This window comes from Cydia amplana, chromosome Z, assembly GCF_948474715.1.
Source record: "Cydia amplana chromosome Z, ilCydAmpl1.1, whole genome shotgun sequence".
NCBI classification, from domain to species: domain Eukaryota; kingdom Metazoa; phylum Arthropoda; class Insecta; order Lepidoptera; family Tortricidae; genus Cydia; species Cydia amplana.
In genome coordinates, this window is record NC_086096.1 from 4,060,060 (window position 1) to 4,077,079 (window position 17,020).

The 17,020-nt window shown below is 41.4% G+C and overlaps 1 protein-coding gene across 1 annotated transcript in view; it reads right to left on the reverse strand.

The window, feature by feature from the left end:
• The window catches only part of LOC134660933 (dynein axonemal heavy chain 5), a 65,674-nt gene extending 48,930 nt beyond the window's left edge, over window positions 1-16,744 (reverse strand). The window contains exons 1-12 of the mRNA XM_063516817.1: window positions 16,662-16,744; window positions 15,467-15,604; window positions 14,537-14,636; window positions 13,823-13,994; window positions 13,215-13,399; window positions 11,952-12,112; window positions 11,401-11,517; window positions 10,789-11,070; window positions 9,969-10,293; window positions 9,021-9,244; window positions 3,437-3,584; window positions 825-1,006 (exon numbers count right to left, since the gene is read on the reverse strand). Coding sequence (XP_063372887.1) covers window positions 825-1,006; window positions 3,437-3,584; window positions 9,021-9,244; window positions 9,969-10,293; window positions 10,789-11,070; window positions 11,401-11,517; window positions 11,952-12,112; window positions 13,215-13,399; window positions 13,823-13,994; window positions 14,537-14,636; window positions 15,467-15,604; window positions 16,662-16,730 — 2,103 coding nt within the window. The 5' untranslated portion in view covers window positions 16,731-16,744. The remainder of the gene's footprint in view (window positions 1-824; window positions 1,007-3,436; window positions 3,585-9,020; window positions 9,245-9,968; window positions 10,294-10,788; window positions 11,071-11,400; window positions 11,518-11,951; window positions 12,113-13,214; window positions 13,400-13,822; window positions 13,995-14,536; window positions 14,637-15,466; window positions 15,605-16,661) is intronic.
• Window positions 16,745-17,020: the final 276 nt, after the last annotated feature.

The window sequence follows — 17,020 nt, forward strand, 5'->3', positions numbered from 1 at the left end:
CAGGCAGGGTGTCCGCCGGACAAATCCGTGCGTGCTAGCTATGTGAGGTGTCATACTCGTACAATATATCTCACATTGACATAACATTTCTGTCCGGCCCGTATCATAAATTCATAAAATCACCAAAATAATAAAATTAAGGTATTTTTTGTTGTAATTCTAATTAGCGTCGATCTACATTTTGCTGTAGTTTTTTTTTCATCAGAATTTTTTCGTCACATTTTGATAAAATTTCGTAAGATTGAAGAGCATCTGGGCGGAATCAATATGAAATTCTAATTTCGGATAATAATATGTATCAGCACACGGCAACGTGTCGAGGCAAGTAAACAACCTACGTTTTGGTTCAACGAGGCGACGCGCACAGGCTGATCATAGTTGGTGATTAAAGACCTGACGGTTGAGTATTTATGGATGACGTCAATCGCCGGCAGCACGCGTAACATAACTAACATATTTCCACTGGCACCACCATCTCTACAGCCTGTGGGACCGTCTTGCACAAACTCACGTTTTGGTTCATCCAGACCGCACGCATGGATTGATCATATTTACACCGGCATCACCATCACTTATCATGTTTTACAGCCGGTGGGATCGTCTTGTACAAACTTACGTTTTAGTTCATCCAGACTGCACGCATGGATTGATCATATTTACACCGGCATCACTATCACTATCATGTTTTACAGCCTGTCCGACCGTCTTGCACAAACTCACGTTTTGGTTCATCCAGACTGCACGCATGGATTGATCATATTTACACCGGCATCACCATCACTATCATGTTTTACAGCCTGTCCGACCGTCTTGCACAAACTCACGTTTTGGTTCATCCAGACCGCACGCATGGTTTGATCATAGTTGGTTATAAGCGTCCTGGTGTTGGAGTATTTCCTCATGAGGTCCATGGCGGCAGGAAGGGCTCGTAGGACGGGGTGCGCGGAGACGCTCTCGACGGTCTCAGTCATGTTGTGGAGGAGACAGCGGGACCATTTTATGCGACCTTAAAACAACATAAACAACATCAACATGAAAAATTATGAATCAATGTTTTAGCCGAAATCCTATAAGTAGTGGCGGCGCGTCAAACATATCCATAGGCAAGCCGGGGCTAATTTGGCTTACATATTTTCAAACGTCCAAAAACAGGCAAGCCGGTGGGAATCCATAAGGACGCGCCGCCACTGGTAGGTACCTACATAATATTATAAAGGTTCCGTCACACGGGCGCGTTTTTCGGGCGGCGGCTCATGAGCGGGGCGCGCCGCTTTTACATAATATAAAACGCTCACGCCCCGCGCGGAAAACGCGCCTGTGTGACGGAACCTTAAGATTTATATATAAGTGTCGAAAAGCTTATGTTGGTATTTGGGATAAAATACTTTTCTTTGTTCTATCAAATGATTACTAATTTCTCAGTGACTTGAAGTGCACACCACTACGTGTGTAGTTCGTGAATCGTAAATCGAGAATTGCGTTAAATATAGCTTTTAAGATTTGACCCACACTCAAGGGGTCCACTGATTAACAGCCCGCCGGACGGTATCGGCCTGCCAGTTGTTCGGAACTGTCAACTTTTTGTTCTAACTGACAGGCCGATACCGTCCGGCGAACTGTTAATCAGTGGGCTAACTAAAGTCTATTTTTTATTCGGTAGACTGAAATGACAGTTAATAGTATGAAATGACATTTCATGTTCATACAATTAACTGTCATTTCAGTCTACGGAATAAAAAAATAGACTTTAACAGGGCAAGTTAAATAAAAGCTTGTAAAAATAGTATCTACAATTTAGTTGTCAATCGCACGCCCCGAAGTAAAGAGGTTATAACACGTGTAACCTAATAAGTTTAAAGTAATTTCAGACTCAACAACGAAATGCTAAGCCACACGATCGCATGTGAATATTTGTAATATTTTCCCGATAAACCTGTATGGTCTATGGTTTAACATTTGTAGAAAGAGCTTTTCAATTTCATAATCTCCTGGTAGTTGTAGTGAAAATTCAGCCCACACAGTTGGCAACAACAATTTAGCTTAAAAGGGGGCTAACGCAAAATATAGTTGTTATATTGAATTTTACATGTTTTAAGAGCAAATGCCATGAGAAAATTTACACACAAACTAGGTATGGTGAATGTGGCTAATTCCGTCATAGGTACTAGTCCGTCCATTAGCGATTTTCTTGAACAACGAATAAAATTGATAAATTCAACGACAAAGCAGCGATTGCATTTAATTTCAGCATTCAAAAGCAAATGGTTTTTTTTCCTACGATTGAAAATCAAAGTAATATACGCTCGTGGACGGAATAGTCCCTATGACAGAATTAGCCACATTGACCTTATACTACATTTTCAAGGGTAGACTCCAACCAAACCCTGGACTGGACTAGGACTGGATAGAAAATAATCACGAAAACATGTCTAACTTTCCCCCAAAGGAAACTTACCCCTCAAACGGAAAAGAAACGGAACGGAACGGTTACGGAAGGGATCTTATCCCTCAAAGGGATAAGTTCGCCTTTGTACTTGTATGTTATTTTTAATATGTCTTTTTGTACAATAAAGAGTTTACTACTACTACCAGGCGTGTCTCACTCCGCGATTTCGTCGCTTTGCTACCTGTACGGTTACCATCAGTTTGTCACTGACATAAACGCCGTCGAGAACGTAATTTACTTTCTATATATCTCGCTCGCACTCGCATATTAGTGCAAACGGGATGTATAGAAAGTAAATTACGTTCTCGACGGCGTTTATGTCAGTGACAAACTGATGGTAATAGTACAGGTAGCTAAAAGTACATCCGTTCGGCCCCAATTTTGGGGAAAGCCATAAGCCGCGCGTGGCGCTGTCGCCACCTAGCGGCCATATCTGTGCTGATCGTAACAGACGCGTTTTGTTAGAGAGTGAGTCTTCTGTACTTAGTACTATTATTTATTCTGTGCTACTACTACTAGTACTATTAGTTATTCTGTGCTACTACTACTTTCATTTATTTTCAGTTGTACGTCCTATATCATCGCAACGCATTCCATAGCCGTATAATTTAGTATAAAAGCGATAGCCGAGGCATATAACCAGCAAAATGTTTGCCTCCTAACTTCCTGGCTTTACGGCATTTTTTTAAGAAGCATGCTCACCGGGTACCTACAGGAACAGTAGTAGTCCCAGTGTAAATTTCATTCGATAGCGTGACGTGACAGTGTACGCGTTTGAGTTAAGTCTCATTTTGTATGGGATTTTGAGTTTCCAAAACGTCTCGCTTGCCGCGCTGTTCAAAATCCCATACAAAATGAGACTTTTATCAACCTCCTTCTCGCAGTAGTGCAGAACTCTGTCATATTTCTCGCTCAACTTAAAAATGTCTTAAGTGCGTCGGAGAGGTATTAGGTCGTAATACTCTTAAATATAAGTAGATACATGCTCACCGGCCACAGGAGAGTAGTTTCTCGGCAGCGGCGGGTCGTCTTTTTGCTTCTTGAACATCTTGGTGATCTTATCGACTTCCTTCTCGCAGTAGCGCAGCACTCTGTCGTATTTCTCGCTCAACTTCGTTATTTGAATCTTTTGACTGACCTGGAATTAGGAAATTAAAGTTAACAGTCCCACTGATTAACAGTCCGCCGGACGATGTAGGCCTGTCAGTTAGAATAAAAAGTTGACAGCTCCGAACAACTGACAGGCTGATATCGTCCGGCGGACTATTAATCAGTGGGGCCTTAAGATATTATCGATATTTTTTTAGAAATGTCATTTATTTACATAAAAAATATATACAGTGGGTATACTAAACTAAATAAGTAACTAGCTTAAATCTAAAATAGGCCCTTGAAGCATCGAACCAAGGATGCTGGCGACCGCAATGCTGATACGTTGTGCGAGGAAGCCACTAGCACTTCTGTCACCAGTTACCTAGTCAGTTAGAAAATAGAAGAATAGTTTTTGAGTTTATCGTGAACATACACACACACAAACAGACAGACGCGGCGGGGGACTATGTTTTATAAAGTCATCATCTTCCTCGCGTTGTCCCGGCATTTTGGGAGCGGCATGGGAGCCTGGGGTCCGCTTGGCATCTAATCCCAGTAATTGACGTGGGCACTAGTTTTTACGAAAGCGACTGCCATCTGACCTTCCAACCCAGAGGGTAAACTAGACCCGTATTGGGATTAGTCTGGTTTCCTCACGATGTTTTCCTTCACCGAAAAGCGACTGGTAAATATCAAATGATATTTCGTACATACGTTCCGAAAAACTCATTGGTACGAGCCGGGGTTCGAACCCGCGACCTCCGGATTGCAAGTCGCACGCTCTTACCGCTAGGCCACCAGCGCTTTATGGACTATGTTTTATAAAGTGATAGTGAAAATCATAACCTGTCAAATTTCAAGTTGCTTAGAAAGTTTGTTACTCTCCCACTATTTCTGAAACCCTGGTGGAAACAACCACGTGCCTAGGCACAATGCGACGTTGCACCGTCGACCTTCAGAAACGCGACGTTGTAGTATTTCAGGACAAAGCTACCTGTGGAGTTGTTATTACTGCTTACGCGCCAAGCTAAAAGCAAACCAACATAATGTGGGCTAGATCTGTATGTGTACCAACTTTGCTTTATTAGCAGACATCGGATTTTAAAGGGCAAAATTAAATGACAGAAAATAGAATATTGAGCGTTGCGAGGGATTTAAGGCACGAGGGTTGAACAAACTTTGTCACTGAGTGAAGCAACATTTTTAACTGTAAAAAATCAAACAAAACCATACCTACCAAATGAAATCCAAATGAATGTTACTATTAAAAATTTATGGCTCCTCTACACTATCGGGTCTATCGGCGATGATAGACGATGACTGATGGGCACGATAGTGTATAGGGCATACCTACTCGGCAGTCCCCGCCAGTCATCGTCTACTTATCATCGGCCTCATCGCCTGCGACCCGTGAGTTGTCAGTTTTTTGGGCACGCATCAAACTACTACAGGCGATCATGTGGATCATGTGCTTGTGCGATGATCTTGCCGATGATAAACGATGATACTATCAACGATCATCGCCGACAGTGTAAAGGAGGCATAAGCTATAACCCAGGGGCCCCAGGGCTTCCCTAACTGCGTCGAGGGCATCGCGGCAGTATCCCAAGGGCGTCGTGAGGCGATCACCATGTGTCGATAACTAATAGAGTCTGTTCGGAAAGAGAAGAGTCGTGAAATGTATTGGGCCCCAAATGCCCCATACATTCCACGACTCTTCTCTTTCCGCACAGACTCTAACAATTTGTATGGTAGGTAGTTTTTGATTAGAGGTGGGGCGTCGCAAAAAAATGGCAATTTCTCAATGGCGTCACAGTAAATAAAGTTTGGAAAGCCCTGCTATAACCTACTTCGTGATATTACCGGCATAGTCACGAACTATAATAAAAATGATTTCGAATCGTCCTTTGCAACTACTCTTCTCGTCCTATGATAGCTTAGTATGTACACGTTCCCGTGTTACAAGCGACTTTGCATTCAAGGACGTTTGCTCATAATGTCACTGATCACTGTGCAGATAATGCTTCTCTTTGTACAGTCAGCAGCAGCAGGTGTTTAAAATTACCTTGACACGCTCTTATTCTCTCAACAATAAAGTTGCGTTAAGACCAAACACCTGCGGGCAACTTCTGCTGCTGACTGTATATATGCTGGAGATATACAACACGAATATTTGGGTATATACAAATGTGTGTTACTGGCATCAGAGGTCACTAGTGTCAATACAAAGTTACATTGCGCATAGGCAAAGCAGTACTTAGAAAAAGCCCCTCTTGTTTGTTGTAGTGAGGATTCAGATATAGATACACGTTCCATAGTGGATGGGATGGGTCTCTTGCAAGGTGGACAACTTCTAAAAAGGCCTCTCTACCAGCGGGCTCAGCACGGTTCCATTTTTATCGACTATCACCATGCCCGTCACTTTCGCACTTACATACTTGTTAGAACGTGACAGGCATAGTGATAAACGATAAAAATGCGACCGTGCTACTAGGGCAGCTCTACAACTACGATGAGTAAACTCTCGATAAGCCATGGATGCATGGTTTCCTGTATGGCTAACACCACCAATTTAACACTGACATATGCACTTTCTATGCATGATGTATAGAAAGTAAGTTACGCAGACGTTAGCGAATGTCAGTTTGACACTGCTAAGGCAGTCGTGGTAAGGCTACTGCACTGGTCCTACTACAAAAAGACACCTGGAGAGTCATGGAAGCCTGGTTGGGGCCGGTGCTTGCTAGTGTACCAAATTACTAAGCCAAGAACGGGTTAGGTTAAGAAATTATTGTATGGTTTAATACAATAATATGATATACCGCTGTCATCGCGATTTTTCATTTCCATTAGATTCAAACTTATAGTACCTACCTATTGCGTTATAGTATGATAATACTATTATTTATTCTGTGGTTATAGGTACTAGACAAGGGCGAACCTAGCTTAATGGTCAGGGGGATGGTTCTAGTTATTTTTCTGGGACATGTCATGTCTCTTCTCATCCTTTGAAACTATTTTTTTAATACAGTTGCTCAAAAAGTGCTACTTTACGTAGCTTTTTAGCGTTCGCAAAGTTGTTTTTTGCGAATTTAATTCTGACCGCAATTCGATACGTCCACACCAAAAAGTTTGGATGATCAAAAACTTTACATATTTTTATTTGTTATTATATAAATTATTTATTTTTATTATATAAATAAAACGTTATACATATAATACGATATTTCACTAAAATACTTTTTATTATTTGGCTGAATGGCTCGGACTCGTAAATAATAACACACTTTCCACACTTGCATTGAAATATACTATTGTGAAGATCAAATGTCTACGTATATAGGACCAAATGCATTTAAGCAATACAAAAATCGTAAAAACAAGTCGAAAATTTACGTACATGCTAACCCTTCAAAACCTTCAATGAAAGTTCTTGTAAACTTGTGGCTATTATTTCATTAGATTTCCCACTCTTGCACACTACAATAGCATGTAGTAAATACCTATAGTTGGAGTGAGACCTATCTACAAGTGCATCTAGAATTCTAGACTATTTCAACTACAATTTCATGTTTCCTTGGTATGTTGAGACTGAGAAGGGTGACTAAGCCGAACTAAGCCGAGGCAAAGCGCAGTACAATTGACAGTTGACGAACGCGACGCACTACACGTCATGCTCGTCCACGTGGGGTAATTTTTAGGGTTCCGTACCCAAAAAGGTACCTACAAAAGGAACCCTTATTGAACTCTAGTCAGACTATTATTAGTTATTCTAATTCGCTGGGGATAATACAAAAAGAAAACAAGTTTGTAATACCTATTTGTTTCTGTAGTAATATAAAATATCACTTTAGGATTTTTCTGTCGACACGACACGCCAGTAATAACAGGAGGTGACCAGTTAGCCACCCACTTTCCACTCCACAGTGCCCGATGCACCCCTATAACATGATTGCACTCAAACTCTTCAACAGCATGCTATCCTGGTAGGTGCAAGCCTTTGATCTTGCGTTGGGCAACATGCAGGTTGAATTTAATTACTTTAATTAGTGATTTCATTAAATAATTCGTCGTCTCGAGATTGCTTAAGGGGCCCACTGATTATCAGTCCGCCGGACGGAAGCGGCCTGTCAGTTGTTGGTTAACTGGGTGGAACAATGGGTTCGGAATTGTCAACTTTTGCGTTTAACTGTCAGGCCGATATCGTCCGGTGGACTGGTAATCAGTGGGCCCCTTAAAATACAACGTGCTCACTAGAAACCCGAAAGATTTTAAGCACGCATATCTGGCCACAAAAGGAAATAAATGTTATAGGTCAATTGCGCGAAAAAAACGGTTTTTATTTTCGACTTTTTGAATACAATATATAACAATTTACTTTATTGTGTTACACTTCGTGCTGCACAAGATCATGGCCCCGACGGAAGACCAGCGCTAGCCCAGCCAGACCACGACCACGACCATGATTAGTCGGGACCATTTCGTCTCTTATAAGAGTTATAAGTCTTATAACTCTAATAAGTTACATGTTACGTGTTATTTTCTTCTTTTATTTTGCCAGGAATAAACGCTCTCTAATAACACTTATTATGAAAGCGCCGGCTTATCCCACGCGCCGCGCTTGTAATGAAGTTGATTTATATATCATTGTTGGCTTTAGATATCTGAATAGAAGTGCTGGAGTAGAAAATAAGATTAAAGACCACCGCTCTAACATTTACAACATACCACGCTTTATTACAATTTTAATGAAAGCTATAGAGCTTTCATTAAAATTGTAATAAAGCACACTGCTGCTGCTGTTTATGTGTGAATGCACTCTTCCTATTCACTCGTCGATCGTCGATGCCTTTGCAGACGAGACAAAGATAATGTTTTCAGGTTTTCAGAGACAAAGTTGTGCAGTAGTATGTAGTTCTAAAACAACTCGCAAATCTCATATAGTCCTGGTACTAGCTAGGTACGGTAGTTCTTACATTGTATGTCTATATTTGTTCGCGTTGTTTACTTGTAGAATGCTAAATCTGGACCGATATTGATGGAAATACACCAACAGCAACATTATGAATCGACCATTGGACTTTATGTCTTGGAATTAAAGTTGATAATTGTATGTCATCTGTGTGGAGAACGGCATATATTGATGACATTCTGAATTCGTTCCCTGTGAACTTGATGCCGTAGTTTTTATATAAACACTTTCAAACTGGTTAGAAACTTGACGCCTTGTGGCGTCTCCCATACACTGGCAATTTTCTCCTCAATGGTCTTCCCTATGGACTTCGCGTATGTCCCTCATCCGTTCTAACCTAGTACCTATCTTTAGAAACTCTTACCTTTTTCAACCTGGTCATAAACTTCATGGCTTGCGGCGTGTCCCACACACTGGAAATATCTCCTCTATAGTGTTTCCCATGGATTCGCTTATTTAGCATGTTTGTCTTCTGCTACAAGACTTGGCAGTTCTTACCTAAACGCTTACCTTTTCAAACCTGGTCAGAAACTTGATGCCTTGCGGCGTCTCCCACACGCTGGAAAAGTTCTCCTCTATAGTGTTTCCTATGGACTCGCGTAGCATGTTGGTCTTCTGCTCGAAAGCCTGGTAGTCTTTGTCGAATTCGTTGTTCCTGTAGTCCAAATAGTCGTATTGGCAACTGGTTACGGCCTTCTTTGCTTCTTCAAACGCGTGGACAGCTTCCTCGAGATCTGTGAGTGAGAATTATGATGGTAGTAGGTAAATATTTTTGAAGCTGTTACGATGAGATAAACATACAATACTTGGTCCCGCCGCAAATTACGGATTTTCTTTTACCTGTTTAAAATTATTTCGTAGGTTGCAACTTCGCATCAAACAAAAGCCAGCATCAGCCGTCACCAGGCGATCATATGATAGAAGAGTTACGCTTCGTAAAGTAAGCGCATTGATAAGGAATCTGACCTCGTCGCATAATGCACGCCAACGCAATAGATTTTGAATCTTATGTAATCGCGATAGAAGATAAATTTAGTGTAAGTTGATGTTTGAGCTACCAATGTTTAAAAATGCTGAATCTCCTTGGTACAAGGACTAGAGCGTGTAATTACCAAGTACTCATAAGATGTAAAAGGTTAACTCGAACTCGAATACCTATTTATGAAAAATTTAACACTATCAGTGCCAAGCACCCCATTTCCAATACAAAATGAGCCCAGCGGCGGTTCTTGGCAGTGAATGTGTTAATAACATTTTCCATCGAGCGACCTACGAGTATTTTTTATCGTGAAACTTATCCATATAGCAATGTCAACAGTTATAAAAAAGGCACTCGATAAAAAATTTAATTGTACTCAAACAGGCCATAAATTCGTTAATTTTTTGCTTTTACTTGCTGACACTTAATATAATATTCATAAGTATAAAATATATTATGCGGGAATCTGGTAACCTTACCTTCACCGAGCAACAAACCCTCCATCCTCTTCGCAAACAAATGATTATAATCATCCATCAAATCAAACATCGCTATAATCTTATTCACCCTCCTGCAGAACGTATCAAACTTCCCAAAAACGTAGTTCTCAGAGAAACTGAACTGCTCAGTGTTTGGCAGGAACGGTTGGTTTTTAACAAACAGGTAGGTTTCTCTATAAGTCTTGTTTAGGTTGAGGCAGTGGATCAGCTTGTCCCGGACCAGGGCTCGGTCTTGGGACCAGATGGTCTCTTTGAAGCGGCATGTGATGTATTGCTTACAGGTCTCTATCATTTGGTTGGTTATCTGGAAAGTTGTGGATGGTTGGATAATGAGCCAGCGATCTTAAGCACAGCTAAGTTAAATTTCCAAATCAAGCGAATATTTTTACGTGACACGTCACACGATTGGTTGCAATTGTACTACCAGTATGTGGTAGTAGAAGTCTTTATCAAACATCAAACATCAATATTTATTCAGCAAATAAGTAGGCTACAACGTCACTTTTACACGTGAACATGGAATTTACATACAAGCAAAAAAAACACATCAACAATTACAAAATACATATATATATATATATATATAATTATATACTCATTGGCGCTAAATATTTCAATTCAAAAGCTGCAGTTGTTACGATCAGCAAAATATTAGTATTGTAATTGTATGTACAGCTAAGTTGTTTGTTCTAATATTACAACATTCGTTTTTCCTGAACAAATGTGTACCTATTCACATTTTTTGTAAGCTGACAAAGGATACCGATTAGCGCGTATATTATGGATGACAATCTTATACCTTAACCATCAACGAAGAAATCCTCTCCGACGTATTATAAAACTGCGACACACTATGAATGAGCCGCACAGTCTGCAGTAGACTCAATATCGAGTCCTTGATCTTCACCGGGTCGTCCAGGTACAACGAGTGGCAGCACTTCTCCATAGCCTGGATGAACTTGGCATTATCTTTGGCCTCGTTGTAGCAGAAGGTAATCTTGTGGTCTGTGTCGCGCCAGAGCTTGATGACCTTGGAGTTGGCTAGTTGGAGGCAGGTTAGGGTTAGTTGGACTTCGTTGTCCTGTGAAAAAAAATACTATTTGGTCAGTTTTTAGCCTCCGACACAAAAAAGGAGTGTTAATAGTATATGGTTCGCACTACTTGTTCACGCAAGATCTCTTACGCGATTTTGGGTCTGCCATCTTGCGACCTAAATCTAAAACTTAAACTTGACTTCACTTCAAGCCAATAATTTTCTGCCCCTGATGTTAACGCACGTTCTCTCGTGCGTTGTGGAGTCTGCCACCTTGTGGTGTAAATCCTAAACATATGACATTTATATTTTGCACCAATAACAGAGGGGTCCTGTGTCTGCAGTTTATGCCCGCTTGTAGGTAGTTATTGAAAATACCTGTAAGTAGGAAACTAGTTGAGAGAACTGTGCCCCCCTCTTCTTCCAGTACTCTAACTCGTCCTGTGGACCGCTGGAATCCACTTCGCGGCGCAGCTGCTCGCTTTCACTCAGTATCTGACAACAAAAGTTTTGATAATGAGCATTTTGTGAGTTAAATATAGGGCGGCGTCGAACACATCCTGTAATGTCTGTCCGTGGTGGTAGGTACAAATATAAATAGTTATATTTTCATTTCTTTATTTGAGAAACAATAGAATTAAGTGACAGGTACAGGATCCAGCAGAGCAAAGCTAATCTCAACGAAAAGGGAAAAGCACATTTCCGTGCGCGGCTGCCTTTCCACTGAGGCGGAGGGAAGACTTGTGGGATGAGAGGGAAGGCTTGATTCCCGCACGGCTCATCTCACCTTATCTCCGCCACCGGAAAGGCAGCCTAAGAGGAATAAGAGTGGAAAATGACTCTAGCAAAAGACGTTTCACGTACACCCCTTCTACTATGTCCCTTTATGGCAGTTTCAAATGATTACAAAATTAAAGCCATGAACCGACCTCCATAACCTTCTTGATCCACTCGTTGACCCGCTCCTCCAGCACGGTGATGGTGCTGGGGTTCTTCGTCATCTCTTTGAGCTGCGTGTGGTCTGTCACGGTCGCCATGTGGGACTGGCCGTCTTCGAACAGGTTCACTTGGCCGCATACGTCTTCGCACACTGGAAGTTGCATAAATAATAAGTACCTAAGTAAATAAATATTATATTTGGGATGTATAGGTAAACCAGAACTTTGGGAGTATTGTCAAGAGGGCGCTCGTTTTGAATTTTATATAGCAAGAATTTGTATAGTGGGGACAATGGAAATTGGCAGATGATTTTGTTTTATTCCGACAACTTTAATAAGTGCGAAGTTTGATGTTTGGATATTTCTTCGGTTTTTACGCTTAAATGGCTGACTCGATTTAGATAAAATGAATAGCGTAAAGTCTTTTTTTTGTTTTCTTTTTTTTAGGTTTGGTCGTTTAATTCCGCCCTTACGCCCTTCGCTAGCAATCCGTGATACCGATGCATGCGATACACCTAATACACAAATCAAATGATTACAAGACATCAACCAAATCGTGACGACCTGACTATAGTGACATTTGTCCATAAGTTTGAAACTTACCCGTCAATTCAGATGCTAATTTCGTTATGTTTTCTAATGGAAGAAATTTCTCTCCCGCACGTTTTTTTCCAATAAATAACTATATACACTATTTACAACTTTTTTCTCTGTAAAATCTAAAACTTTCGGCATGATTATTGCAGTCTAATAATAATTCACACGAAACTAGACAAAGCAATGTTTACATTGTCAATATTGACAACTATCATAGAGGGTAGATGTTGTCTATTGGCAAGGTGCGAAGTCGGTGGAGGGGGAAGTGGCGCTGATCGTCACAAACACAGGTAATCTTATGGAATGGCCGCCATTAGTACTAGCGGCAGCCGCTTGAACTAATTTTACTCCATAAGATTTAACGTAGAAAGTCTGCCAAAATGAGGGCAGCACCAGTCGTGCACCTAGCGAATTATTAAAATTGTTGCCATTGCTAGAAATTAGTACCAACAAATTTCCGTAACATGGCGCACCCTCAATAGATCCTGGTTCACCTATAGGAGGTTAGGTTAGGCCATTCGTAACCCTATTTATTTATTTATTTAATCTTTATTGCACAATACATGAAGGTACAAATGGCGGATTTAATGCTTTAAAGCATCTACCAGTCAACCATTTGCCAAGACATTCGTTCCACTGAGCCAGGAGTGTGGTTACCTTTGAGAGCGGAGCAGAACGACCTCAGCCCCGGCAGCAGCTGGTTCTTGACGATGGGGAACCTGGTCTCGTCCTCGTCGCCGTCCGCGCTAGGGTGCGCGAGCGCACTCATGTACACGTGCTCCACGACGCGCTCGATCGCCGTCACCAGGCCCACCTTCGCGGCGTTCAGGATGCCACAGAAGCTGAAGAAGACGGTATATATAGCCGGTCAAACAAGTTTGTCAGAAGAATAAGGCGCGAAATTTATATTTTCTATGGGATGATGACTATGCGCCTACATTTTTTAAATTTGCCGCTCTTTTCTACTGACGGAAATGGTTTGACAGAGTATAATAAGGAACCTTTGAAGCTTTGGAGTAGATATATAGTATATAGATGAATTTTTCAAGTACCTAATTACTGTCAAAGCGCAAATCAAATGGGAAGATTACGGTCACATTAAAAAAAATCTTATGGAGAACTTTATAAAATAGAAATTTCCTTTTATGTCCTAGAACTTTTTTTTTAGACTTTTCTCAACATTTTGGAATCCCTCTACCACTTAAGTATCTATACGCCTAGCGGCGTTCTTCTTTTTATCGCAAGCTTCATAATGGTCCACTCACAGGTCCTTGTGGAAACCTTCCTCTGGCAGCTGCTTGCTCACGTTTATCCTGAACATGTATATGCAGACACCTGTGAACTTGACGTCCCATCCGTCGGACAGGAACAATTTCCTTTTCATTGTGACTTGCGGCGGCGGCTGTTTACCCTGCCCCTGTTGACGGGGCTTTGTGCCTGTAATCATGAGTTTTCTTTCATCGTTAACAGCACATGATGTAAGTAATACAAGTATTTAGTAAATAACGTCTGATTATGTACCTAATAACGGGCAAAAATCCTGAATAACATATAACCACGATAATGAATGATTTGGAAAATGACAAAACGAAAATGCTTCTTCCCTAAATTTCAACCAATTAGATGTAAGTAGTCCATGGAACGGCAAGTTTTTCGTGACCATGGCGTTGGTCTTGTATTAAAAGTTGTTGAGTATGACCTATTTACATATTTACCTCACATAGTATACAAAAGTTGTTAGATAGGTAAGTGGACATACTTAGCCGTCGAATTGTTGTGATTTAAGAGTCGGAGGGGACGCTGCCCAATCTGTTCTGACTAGATCGAGTAGAACGACAATACACTCAAATCACTCAATACCAAACTTTTCCGACTCATTGCATGTCGCTGAAAAATCATTAAAAGAGAAAGTTTAACAATTTAAGGGGTTAGCCCCTCAGTACTGAGGTGACTAATACCAGGAGGAGTATTAAAGTTACCTTCGACCGGCGCGCGTTCTACCACTTCCTCCACGTCCTGGTAGTACCAGAGCAGCTTGTTGCGCATGTGCGGGAGGAACAGCTGGTTGATGTCGTCCAGCTGGAAAACCATAGTTTATTGTACAGTAGGAGTTTTCTCTTTTTAAGTCTTGGTTTACGTGGACTTTTTAAGTCTTGGTACTATTTTTTAAGTTTTTATTTTATCACTTGGTTAACCTAGAGCAGAAAAGTGCCACTTTGATCCCTCCTACCAGGGAAGATAAAGCCCTTTTTCGAATAGGTGATATGAAAACAGTATGCCACAATTTGCGCAGTTGACAGATCTGTTATTTCTTGGCACTATGTAGCACCGCATGTACCAGGCAGTCAGAAACACAAGGGTCTCTATCGAGTTTAAATTCGTAGACACGTGGTAGACACAGTGTTGAATCTCGGGCACAAGCCGTCACTAACAATCACGTGATTTACTGGGACTACATAGGATTAATGTATAGTTACAGACGTGCAAGCTGCGGAAAGTTTCAAACAAGTTGGAAAATTTCATAGGAAATGTAGGAAGGGATGGCGCGGGAGCCCCTTGCCATCCATGAGCAGTTGGATGATGAACTCCTGGTCTGAATCTCCTCGCCTTGCCCTATACTTCCCGAGGACCACCAGCTCACCATGTTCCCCTCGAAGACGTGGTCCATGATCGCGTGCCGCGGGAGCCCCGTGCCATCGATCAGGAGTTGGAAGGTGAACTCCTGGTCTGAATCTCCTCGCCTTGCCCTATACTTTCCGAGGACCACCAGCTCACCATGTACTCCTCGAAGACGTGGTCCATGATCGCGTGCCGCGGGAGCCCCGTGCCATCGATCAGGAGTTGGAAGGTGAACTCCTGGTGTCAATCTCCTCGCCTCACCCTATACTTCCCGTGGAACACCAGCTCACCATGTTCCCCTCGAACACGTGGTCCATGATCGCGTGCCGCGGGAGCCCCGTGCCATCGATGAGGAGTTGGAAGGTGAACTCCAGCCTGGGGTCCATCTCCCCCCTCCTGGCTTTGCGCTCGCATTCTTCTCTTCTTTTCTAGAAAAACATACCATAGTAAAAGAATAGATACTTTGAACGGCTGAATATATCTCTGGCAGATCTCTGGCCCTAGTGAATAAGGGTACAAGTCTCGGGCGTAAGGTGTAAAAGGGTGTGGAGCTTCCACGTAACACTTATGTCATTTTACACCTAAGCGTCGCGAGTCTTGTACCCTTTTTATATGCCCCTACGTTAGATTTTTACGATTTTTAGGGTTCCGTACCCAAAGGGTAAAAAACGGAACCCTTATAGATTCGTCATGTCTGTCTGTCTGTCTGTCCGTCTGTCCGTCTGTCCGTCTGTCTGTCCGTCCGTATGTCACAGCCACTTTTCTCCGAAACTATAAGAACTATACTGTTGAAACTTGGTAAGTAGATGTATTCTGTGAACCGCATTAAGATTTTCACACAAAAATAGAAAAAAAACAATAAATTTTTGGGGTTCCCCATACTTCGAACTGAAACTCAAAAATTTTTTTTTCATCAAACCCATACGTGTGGGGTATCTATGGATAGGTCTTCAAAAATGATATTGAGGTTTCTAATATCATTTTTTTCTAAACTGAATAGTTTGCGCGAGAGACACTTCCAAAGTGGTAAAATGTGTGTCCCCCCCCCTGTAACTTCTAAAATAAGAGAATGATAAAACTAAAAAAAATATATGATGTACATTACCATGTAAACTTCCACCGAAAATTGGTTTGAACGAGATCTAGTAAGTAGTTTTTTTTTTATACGTCATAAATCGCCTAAATACGGAACCCTTCATGGGCGAGTCCGACTCGCACTTGGCCGCTTTTTAATTATTACTGAGTATATGTCTAGGAGCATTTAAAATATTGCGTGAAATCTGATTTTCGCTCCTAATTTTTACAATAATCAAAAAATGGAAAAATGTCAAAGTACAGTCATAGCTGTGAACTGCATCAAATCATGCAAAAATATTTCCAATAATGTCAATATCCAGAGAGGAAAATGTGGACTACGTTTGTATGGAGAAATGGCTCCTCTTTCCTCTTAAACGTAAATAGTGCGTTTTTGCGCATTTATCAGACCTGCAAAATATCCATAACATCTTCCTCCTCTTCCTCACTAGAACCCGCCTTCAAACCGGCCACGAACATGTCCGACTGCCAAACGACTGACGCCCAAATAACGGTATTTGCACTATCACTGACAACTGATAATCACCACAGAGCTAGAGTAACATGTTCTAGTAATTAGACTCCAACACTAACTGCTAATAAGTGACTGACGGTTACGGTAATAAAATTGTACTGTTATTTCCAATGACATGCACTACTTTAAAACTTTACTGCCAAACGACTGACGGCCAACTAACGGTATTTGCACTATCACTGCCAACTGATAATCATCACAGAGCTCAGAGTAACATGTTCCAGTAATTAGACTC